Source organism: Austrofundulus limnaeus, unplaced genomic scaffold (assembly GCF_001266775.1).
Source record: "Austrofundulus limnaeus strain Quisiro unplaced genomic scaffold, Austrofundulus_limnaeus-1.0 Scaffold265, whole genome shotgun sequence".
Lineage (NCBI taxonomy): Eukaryota > Metazoa > Chordata > Actinopteri > Cyprinodontiformes > Rivulidae > Austrofundulus > Austrofundulus limnaeus.
Window position 1 is genome coordinate 704,040 of NW_013952667.1, and position 11,304 is coordinate 715,343.

Below are 11,304 nucleotides of genomic sequence, written 5' to 3' on the forward strand. Positions count from 1 at the left end.
ACATTGATCTGTTTGTGCCGGGGCACCGGATCTTTGGGGTGAACCAGCCTTTGCCGTAATGTGTTTAAAAGCCTGAATTTTGCCTGAAACTCTCAGACTGAAGAAGTCTCTTGGAGGAGAGACGAAACGTTTCATTAGAGAAGAACCCGTCCAGAAGACCTATACATTTTTTTTCTTTCTTACAAAATATTGTAGAAATGGCAGTCATTAACAAGTAAACTTTAACAAATATAGAGTGCTCAATAAATCAAACAGTTTTTATTCTATACAAAGTATGTAGTAAATGAGCCACACTGTTAGACTGGCTCTTTAAGAAGGTTCTGCAAATAAAAACTTTCCAATATTTATCTGCAGCGTTTCCCCAACCATTATCCAAGGGGGGTGCCGCWTACGACCGGGTGCCTGTGAGTCTGTTGGCGCTGATCAGCAGTGCAGCAGCGAGCTAATGTAATCTTCTTCAACTTTTAAAAAAGTGACCAGAGTTGTTTGTGAACTCAAAACACCAAAAACCCAGGCAAAAAGAGCTGCTGTTAGTCAACAAGTCATGCTGGACACTTAAAAGAGAGCTGAGCGCTCTCCTCTCCTCTCTCTGTCACACACACATGCACCACAGCATTAACCCGTTAGGGCCCAGATTTCAAACAGTTACTGAAATGTGGTAAATAAGTTATTTTTGGTGAGTGAGAGGAAGGTTTTTTTTTTTTATCGTTGTGTTTTTTTTAACTGTTGTTTTTTATCTTCAAGAGTTAGAGTTCTTCTGAAGAGTTACAAAGACCACAAAACAGAGCATGATTTGAGGATTTTACTGCTATTTTCCTTAAAACATGTCACAGAAGCAATAAGAAACRGGTTTATTTTGAATAAACKTTACAAAGAAAAATCCTCCATCTATTTTGTCCTTTTTCTTAATCAGGGTCAGGGYGGGGCTGGAACCTGTCCTAGCTGCCTTTGGATGAAGGCAGGGGACACCTGGACAGGTCTCCAGTYCAYCASAGACACAGACGAAGAGACAAACAACCATCCACACTCCCAGTCACACTTAGGGTCACACAGAAGAGCTCCAAACAGTTTTCAAACAGAGAACTCTGGACTCAGATCATCTGCTGCTGCACACACAGAGTTCTAATCACTTATAATTAATAATAATAATAATTTACTATGATAAAATATTATTGATGATTACCGCGAGGAGTCCTTAACATTAGGATTATCAGGCAGTCAATAGGGGTGCAACGATACAGGAAAGTCACGGTTCGGTTCGATACTTTAGTCTCACGGTTCGATATTTTTCGATACAAAAAAGAGAAATGTCCATGCCCCTTTTAACTTGTAATTTATTCATATTATTTATGAACATTTGTTTAACCTCAAAAGTACAGTTTTTAAATTAAATGTTGCTGAAACATCGAGTTTCTCAGTGGATCTGTGCTCAAAAATGCAGCCTAGGTGGAGTAGTCGAACACAGATCCACTGATCCTTTAACACAGATCATCTTCAGAAGACAAGTTGATAAAGTAAAATTTTAAAATCTGTATTGTTCGATACAGCACTGTTCGATACGGGTACATGTATTGTTGCACCCCTAGTAGTCAAATATTCACATTATATATAAATTATTACTGTAACTGAAGGTGAGTCATTCCAAATTCATGTTTGTTTTAAACAAGTAGCTCTTCAGGTTACTCTGTACCCCTGAAGTCAATCAATCAATCAATCAATCAATCAATCAATCAATCAATCAATCAATCTTTATTTATAAAGCGCTATATCATCAGCCGCTGCTGAAACAAAGTGCTGAACACATAAAATAAAAACTGAATACAAAAACACAATAAAATCACACAGTTAAATAAGTAAAATCAGCACCAATACAGTAAAAGTTGAGTAGTTGAAGTAGATCTCAGTCTAAAAAAGGTTGGTGATTCCTGTCTTCCAAGTTCCCACAATTCATAGGTTTGGTTTTAGAGAGTGTAAATGGAATCCAGTATAAAATCATTAATATGAAATCAATATAAAATCCTTCGCCTGCCCTAGACTCATCTGCATTTAAAGCACTGGGCATGCAGTTACTCATTTACATCTCTTTTTGGACTTAAATATTCTAAGACGTATCAACAATGTGTAAACATGAGTTCCTCATATCATCAATTTCAGTGACAAACCACTGTATGTTTACCATCCAAAATATTGTGATTCAAGCAACAAAGATCACTTTCCCTGACCTTCAGCTTTGACCTTTGACCTCAAAATGTTTTTAGACCTCCGTTGTGCCAAGAACAATAATCATGTTAATTTGGACAGAAATCAATAGCTCCTTCCAGGAGATATAGTACACACAAGAAAAGGTGATGGCTAGTATTTTGCTCCCAGTAATGCACAGATGGACAGCCAGAGAACAATATGCTTCCTCGGGTGGAGGCATGATGAACACAACTTCATTTCTTCTAAAAAGACAGTATTGTTGTGTAGTTCTCAATTAGGACTGAAGTTTTATAAGTTTAGTTCCAACAAAAAAAGTATTAAAATTATGAATGAAATAATATTTCATAAAGTGCCTGATTTATATTTAAATTCAATTAAATTCAAATTCAAAAACGCTTTATTGATTCCAAAGGGAAATTAAATTAAGCAAAAGCATTAAAGACGTGCCTACGACTCCACCCCTGAAAATCTTACTTTTGCAATAATCTACTAATTGTTTTGGTTTTGTTTTCAGAACACTGCTAGCCTGGAGCAGTTTGAGAGGTTGAAAACCCTGGGTACGGGCTCGTTTGGACGAGTCATGCTGGTGAAGCAYAGAGAAACAGGACAGCATTACGCCATGAAGATCCTCAACAAGCAAAAGGTCAGTCTGGGCCAGAAGTCATCAAGTTCACAGCGACCCTTAAATGTTTTTATTGAAGGAAAACTCATGTTTAATGTTTCTGCTAGGTGGTCATGAAAAAAAAAACCCACAAAAATGTAATTGATGGAACATATTTAATTCTTGCATTGATGCTATAAAAGGCCTGGAGCTCTTTTGCAGGAATCAAAATCAGGTGCATGCTTGATCTGAGCCCATTTTTGCTGAAATAGTCATCATCTGGGGTTGTTGTCTTTGTGCAAATTGCCATAAGTGGAGCAATTTAGAGTACAACTCTGCCTGCATTGCTTCTTGTCAATAGTATTTATATATTTTAAAAAAGAAAACTGTTTTACTACTCAGAAGGATCTTAAACATTACCCCAGTAAAGCAGCCACACTTACAGATTTGCCACACAAGGGAAGCCAAATAATTTAAATATAAAAATATAACTATTGACTGTTAAAATGTTCTGGTGAACCTTTGAACGGTGGTGTGTGAGAACTGTTGACTCTCAATGAGAAGGTTGCAGGATTGCCTTCTGTCTTGAGGTGGAGTTTACTTGTTCTCTCCATGCAATCATGGGTTTTCTCCCACAGACCAAAAACACGCACGTTAGCTTAACCGATAACTTTAAATTATCCCTAGGTGTGAGTGAGAGAGTGAGTGGTTTTTGGGTTTTGTTTGTCTCTGCAGTCCTGGGACTTGTGACCTGTCCAGGGTGTAGCCCGCCCCTCACACAGTGACTGCTGAACATAGGTGATGACCATGCAGTGAATGTAATTCTAAAGACAATAAAAATGACATCAGGATTTTACTTAGAACATGACGTGCTCAGGTAAATAGTTTTAAAGAATGTTGTTTGAGATGAAGAAGGCAAGCTGAATAACATGTTTACTTCTTAACAAAACATGAACCGATTTTAGATTTATTTGTCAAAAATGTTCTGTTTATGTAACTATTAGAAGTTGACGGATGTCCGTTTTTTTTTTTTCTATGACTGGTGTTGATCTTTACAAATTAGTCCAGCAAATGGTTGATATGATTAGTATTTTTTTTTTTCATTTAACAAAATGAAGCAATAATTCCATCCATCATTTTTTACCCGCTTCTTCCTTTCAGGGTCACGGGGGTCACTGGCACCCATATTCAGCAGTCACTGTGCGASGGGCGGGGTAYACCCTGGACAGGTCACAAGTCCATCACAGGGCCATGACAATAATGATAAGAACAACAATTGCATGATCTAAATACAAGTATATTTAACACTCTTATACTAATTAAATAATGCATAWAGAAGGGCATTTCTCACTTAAAAAAAGAGAGACCTTTATTGTCATCATACAGAGAGCACAATGAAATTACAGAAATAGATTGATAAAGTGGTTGTAGAAGCTGCTTCATCTTCTATTTCCTGCTTGGTGTTTAATGAGGTAATGTGCAGGCATGGTCAGCTGCAGATTTAAAAAAAAGGGGGTCAATATTTGTAGATTAAAATCAGTTTGCCAAATAATAAATCTGTCTCTAACGATAAGACACTGTGGTGCTATTTTTAAAATGTTTATATTTGTTGCATATTGTCATAAGACATGCAATCACTATTGTGTGTGTGTGTTCGTATTTGTTTGGTGTTATGGCCGATAATCAAAATTTACCGATATTACACAAACATACAAATTATATTAAACATATACACACAAACACACTTGGGTCTTTTTTTGATACTGTAAATCAACAACCAGACCTATGACATGGCTCTACTTCAGTTATTCCTGGCTACGCAGCATCAATATCACTATCATGATCAAACAGATGCTGCTCAACCAACCATCTCCCCTCCCAAAACAGAAACATTGAGCTAAAAACTGGGAAATCAATATCGGACATTAATATCGGCCCCGTTTTACATATCGAACTGATACCGATATTCTAAAAATGACCAATATTGGCCGTTACAGATATCAATACCAATATATCTTGCATCCCTAGTATGCTGGATAGATTTGATCAAAATTCTCAAAAAGTAATATTTTGATGGCCACTACGGCTAACTGACCTCATCAAACACAATGCTGTTTATTATTCCATTAGTTTTACAAATACTGTTGTAAAACTTGGTGTGGTAGTAGCTGATAGTCATGCCCACAGATCCCATGAGATATTTGTTTAAAAACTGCGACTTCAAGTTTGACTGTTTTCATTGGCTATTAGAAAATGGTCAAAGAGTTTTGATGAGTAACATGCTCTTTATTTTTGTTTTACTTATTTTTGTTTTTAGGCCCCAAACTCCTTGTTGCAGTAGTTTCTAAAGATAAAATATTGAAAACTGAATATAAGTGTGTAATGTAAAGCTGAAAATGTGAAATCAGAGGCTGTAACTGTCTGTGTGTTGATATTAATCCTATTAATTTTACACTTCTGATAAAGAGTTTTTTTTTTTGTTAATTTTTACCGGAAAGTGAACTTTCATCATTCTTTCATGTGAAAAAACTTGTACCTTCTTGTCTCCTTCTGCCCTCTAGGTGGTGAAGCTCAAGCAGATAGAGCACACTCTAAATGAGAAGAGGATTCTTCAGGCCGTCAGCTTTCCTTTTCTTGTGCGGTTAGAGTATTCCTTCAAGGTATGGAGAACTTTTTCAGGTGTACACGTACACAAGTATTGGTAGTGACATGTGTGGGGATGGTTATATTACTTGTTTTTCACCCCAACCATCATCCATCAGTTCACCTTTTCAGGGCTAATGAATAGTTTMTGTATCCACTCACCCACAAAACCTGCTTGATGACTTTACACACATCTGGATGTGTGTCCCACATCAGACAGAGCAGAACAAGATTGGTCCTGAACAGTATTCTTTTCTGTACATTGTCTAATTGTTTGAGTATTTAAACTGTAGACTGATTGCAAAATGTATGGATTCAGGCAGACTCTGAAAACATAAAGCATCTATAAGTTAGTAAAATGCTACCCCTAATTGCATTCAGACTTCAGGATTTTTTTGCCTTTGCAGTGTACGCTCTGGTGGGGCAACTGATTATTTTTTTTGGCCGGGGGCGGGGGGGAACTTCCGCCATGATTCTGTCCTGGCTGCTCGGGTTCATGTACAGAAGGTGGTGCTAACCTAATGCGCAATGGCTCAACAACAAAGGCCCTCACTGGTTGAAACGCACAATAACAATCTAAAGCCAATAGTGATCAAGATCCTCATGGTTTTGTGTGCATGTGTTCATAGGAAGTGAACAGACATAAATGTAAAGAAAAAAACACTTAACAACAATAACTGTTTTAACACAGTAGTTAATTCAAATTCAATTCAATTCAAAAATACTTTATTGATCCCAAAAGGGAAATTAGGTGTTGTAGTAACTCATTTAACAAAAGAGGTATTGTAGATGATGATGGCTGTGGGCAGGAAAGATCTTCTGTAGCGGTCTGTATTACAACGAATTTGAARAAGCCTCAGATTGAAGACACAGTCTTGCTACAAGAGTCTCATGAAGAGGATGGTCAGGATTGTCCACAATGTTCTTGATTTTATGTAAAATCCTTCTTTGCACCATCATCTCCAGAGGTTCCACAGTCGTCCCCAGAACAGAACCAGTCTTCTTTATCAGGTTGTTTAGCCTTTTTATGTTCCTGGCTCTGATGCTGCTGCCCCAACAGATGACAGCAGAAGAGATGAAGCTCTCAACAACAGACTTATAGAAGATCTGCAACATCTTGCAGCAGACATTGAAGGATCTTAGCTTCCTTACAGTCTGCTCWGTCCTTTCTTGTAGACTGCTTCACTGTTGAGTCTCCAGTCCAGTCTGTTTTCCAGATGAACATCCAGGTATTCATAGTCCTCAACCACCTCCACTTTTTCTCTCATGATGGAAATAAGGTTTGATCTAACACTATTTCTCCTGAAATCTACAATCATCTCCTTTGTTTTGTTCACATTCAAGATGAGATGATTGTTCCCACATCATGCCACAAAGTGGTCCACCAGCTCTCTGTACTCAGCTTCCTGTCCATCTCTGATACACCCAACAACTGCAGAGTCATCTGTATTTCTGTAGATGACAGCAGTCTGACTTGTGCTGGAAGTCTGAAGTGTACAGTGTGAACAGGAATGGTGAGAGTACAGTCCCCTGTGGTGCTCCTGTGCTGCTGACCACCTGGTTAGACAAACAGTCCTTCAGTGTCACAAACTGTGGTCTGTTTCCACCGGAGTCTTCTGGAGTTTCAGACAAAGCAACTCAGGCTGAATTGTGTGAGAAGCACTGGAGAAATCAAAGAACAGTGCTGCCTGCTTTGTCCAGATGACAGTGGGTTCGTTGAAGCAGGTGTAGCGTCGTCAACTCCAACTCCACAGTGATAAACAAACTGCAGGAGGTCCTGGTGTGTGTTTGCTTGCTTACTCAGGTGGGTCAACAGGAGTCTCTCTAGGACCTTCATGATGTGGGATGTCAGGGCAACAAGTCTGTAGTCATTCAGGACTGATGGCTGAGTTTTCTTTGGTACTGGAACCAAACAGGATGTCTTTCACAACACTGGCACCTTCTCTTGGATCAAGCTAAGGTTGAAGAGATGTTGCAGAATCCCACAGAGCTGGTCTGCACAGGCCTTCAGGACTCTGTGGCTGACACCATCTGGACCTGCAGCCTTGGTTCGGTTCAGTCTCTGTAGCTGCTTCTTCACCTGACTTMTAGATACAGCAGAGGGGGAGGCAAAGGGAGCAGCAACATTTCCTGATTTGGTTGAAGACAAACCTGTGGAAGTAGAAGACTCCATTACTGAGGTTGAAGATAAAACATCTGATTTTTGATAGGAAAGCAAAGGGGTCAAAGGGGGTGGGTTATATGATTGGCTGGGGGCAGGAGAGGTGGAAGATAAGCTTGTTCCTTAGCTAAAATTTTTCTTGTTTAACACTTGCTTTAGCTCACTAGTGATCCAGGGTTTGTTATTATGGAAGCATCTCACTGTTGAGGTGGGGATGGTGTTGTCCACACAGAAGTTTATACAGTATACCGGTAGTCAGTCATAAATGCCGTGACTGAGTGTGTGTCATCTCCATGTGATTGGCAAAGAGCAATCCAATTTGTGGATTCAAAACAACCCTGTAGTGCTTCTTCAGCTTYCTGTGACCACTTTCTCACAGTCCTTGTAGTTACAGGTTGTCTCTGAACAAGTAGTTTATATTCTGAGTAGAGAAAAGCAAGGTTGTAATCTGAATTACCCAGAGGAGGTCTTGCATTGGCGATATATGAATCCTTAACACTTGTGTAAAACAAATCCAATGTCTTGTATGTCAAGATGTCCAATGTCAACTTGGTAGAGCAGCTGACAAACTGTTGAAAAGTTGGCAGTGTAGCAGAGAGTGAGGCATGATTAAAATCACCAGATATTGCCAGGGGTGTTGTATCTGTATCTTAGTAAAAATGGAACTGATTATATGACATGCATTGTCAGCAACAGCTGAGGGTGGAATGTAAACAGTTGCCAAAATAACATTGGTGAACTCTCTTGGTAAATAATATGGATGGAAACTTACTGCCAAGAGTTCAATGTCTGGACTGAAATGAGGACACTTCACAGTAACATGTCCAGGATGACACCATCTGTTGTTGACAGGCAGTGCTAATCCACCTCCTTTCTTTTTCCTGCTGCTCTTTAAATGCAATTCAATTCAGTTTATTTATATAGCGCCAAGTCACAAAATACATTGTCTCAGGACACTGTACATAAAAAAGAACAATCTAAAGAAGAAGTCAGCAGGCTGTGTTGAATCACTTCATCATAGTCTCCCATCCTAAGCGGTGGAGAGGAAAAACTCCCTTCTAATCAGGAAGAAACCTCCAGCAGAACCAGGCTCAGGACAGGCGGCCATCTGCCTCAACCATCTGATTTGGGGGACAGGAAAGAGACACAGGCAAACACAGAAAACTAGTCCAGGACTGGTCCAGTTGCACCTTCTTCTGGAAGAGACAAGAAAAAACATGTTATTGATAGAAATAATTACAATAAACATGTAGAGAAGAGAGACTAAAGACTAAAGACAACAGCAGAGTGAGGAAATGTGCTCAGTTTGTGCTCCAGCAGTCTAATTCTATAGCAGCAGAAATGAAGAATAATTCAGAAAACCTAAGTCTAACTATATGATTTATCAAAAAGGAAAGTTTTCAGTCTAATCTTAAAAATAGACAGGAGTGTCAAATCTTTCTGCTTGTACAGTCTGAAAGCCTGGCAGAGAAATGTCAGGAATATGTTCCTGCAGCCATGTCTCAGTGAAACACATAATACTGCATTCCCTATACTCTTGCTTAGTCTTTGTCAGGGCTTGAAGTTCATCCAGTTTGTTAGTAACAATCTCATGTTGCCCATTAGGATTGATGGAAGAGATGGTTTGAACTTCCTTTTTTCCACTCTCGCCTCTTTGCTCCTGCTCTGCATCCATGACACCTCATTTTCAACTCCGCTGGGATTTGTGGCTTCAGTTGTGGTATTTCAGATTTTGCTATATAATTCCTATTGTAAACCATCCTGTTGCTATGGCTACACATCATAACAAAGTATTAAAAAATTATTACCAAAAATCAATCCAGCTGCATAGTATCCAAAAAAAAAAAAGAATGTCCATCCAAAAAAGGTCACTTTTCCCCCAGAAAGGCAGGAATGAAATCCTGAAAAGAAAAGAAAATCTCATTGAAAGTAACAGAGTTACTCCAACGTGCTGCCACCCTGAGCAGCGCAATTCTAGAATAACGCACGTTTAAGAAGTTCTCACCACTTAGCATTGACTGTGTTAACTCAATTATAACACATTAATGTGCCCAGCACTACTTTATATGCTTCACTATGTGGGAGTACAGCGGGAGGGGAGAGGGAGAAATTATGATGATTTATCCCCTGTGACACAATATTTCAGTTATATGAAATTTACTTCTGTGTACAATGCGACCTGCAAGTTTATGGATGATTTTTGAGGTTAATTTCTATTGCATTATACACACATATGATAACTGATTTGTTATACTAACCAAGTATATGATTTCAAGTAATCAGAAAAGTTTAAACTTATCACAAGTATGCAGGATTTCTTAGTATCTAGCAAAAGGAGAACCACAAAACATCTGCATGATACTCAGCACTGCCAAGACTTGAGCTCAGCTTTTTGCAAGATTTTTTCTTACATTTTCTTTAACTCTGACACCTAACTATAAACAACTGAGGTCATTCAATTTGCTTTTTTTAATCTTTGACTTAGCTGCTCTGTCCTGACTCTAAATGTAGCATCAAAGTATTTTTTTCGATGCCAAGACTTCATCAGATGAAAATTTGTTATTTCATATAAAAAGTAGAGTTGTGGTATGAGATATATGATTCACTCATTGTTTGAATTGATATTGTGTTGCAGTATAACCTGCAGTTATTCACCTGAGCTGAACCATGTAAGCAATGTTCACAGTAATATGTCACACTTTTTCTAGGATAATGAGATATTATCTCTTTTTAAGGAGTCACAACTACACTTACTGTTGTAGCAGACAAGCCATTATATTTTATGGTATTCTATTGAAGCAGTTTCTTTTTTAGAGTCTCCTCTTGACTCATTATGCTTCTACATAATGTCTGAAATGCACTTAGTTTATTGGAAACATTAATAAGCTGGTTATAATACAGACTCAGTCTCTGTCTGCAAGCTTATTGATTCATTTGTTTGTTTTGAATTTGTAAGTAATACTTGATTGGGTTCTTCAAGAGATAATAGGAATGCGAGTTAGTGATAAAGTGCAGTGAAGTTAAAAAATAGGCTACTTCAGCCATTATAATTTACATTGCGTATCAAAAAAAAAAAAAGAGAGACAAGAGAATCTGTTTCCATGAGTGGTTCTACTGTATTTTTATTTTCAAGTTGAAATAGGAAATTTATGATTTAACATGAACAACAGAAAAAAGAGCAATATTACCCTTCTGTCTGAGTCAGATTTGTGTTCACCTCAAGAAATCTAGTTATGTTTTTAGTTTCTAGTAGCTCCTGAGGGGAATTTTAGGCTTTGCATGTGCTCAGAAATGACTCACTTTGTTGTTTTCATCTACTTTTGGCATTTTTGTATTGCAAGCCCAACCTGGCTGGGATTCAATGTACATTTCTGCATTAGAACATTATCTTTGGCTCTCTCAAATTATTGGACAATCATTGTGGATTGTATGTAGTTTCCATGTTAAATATCATACCAGAAAAAGATGTTGAGCAAATTTTGACACATCTGATTTCATGGAATCACAGGAAAATTCAGTTGAAAGGTTGTCTGGAGGGTTGAGGTCTTTGACAGACTTGGACAGCAAGAAGAATTTTTTAAAAGTTTGGTGTTTTTCAGAAGTGTATAGTAACTAAATACATTTACTTTATTGCACTACTAATAAATTACTTTTTGTACTCGGGGTTAGTTTTCAGCAAGACTGAAACAGTTTTTTT

General features: G+C 38.1%; 1 protein-coding gene across 1 annotated transcript in view; it reads left to right on the forward strand.

The window, feature by feature from the left end:
* LOC106526233 (cAMP-dependent protein kinase catalytic subunit alpha) overlaps positions 1 to 11,304 on the forward strand; it is a gene marked incomplete in the record, with an annotated part of 41,398 nt that overhangs the window by 8,075 nt on the left and 22,019 nt on the right. The window contains 2 exon segments of the mRNA XM_014020796.1: positions 2,717 to 2,845; positions 5,365 to 5,463. Of these exon segments, the coding sequence (XP_013876250.1) occupies positions 2,717 to 2,845; positions 5,365 to 5,463 (228 nt within the window).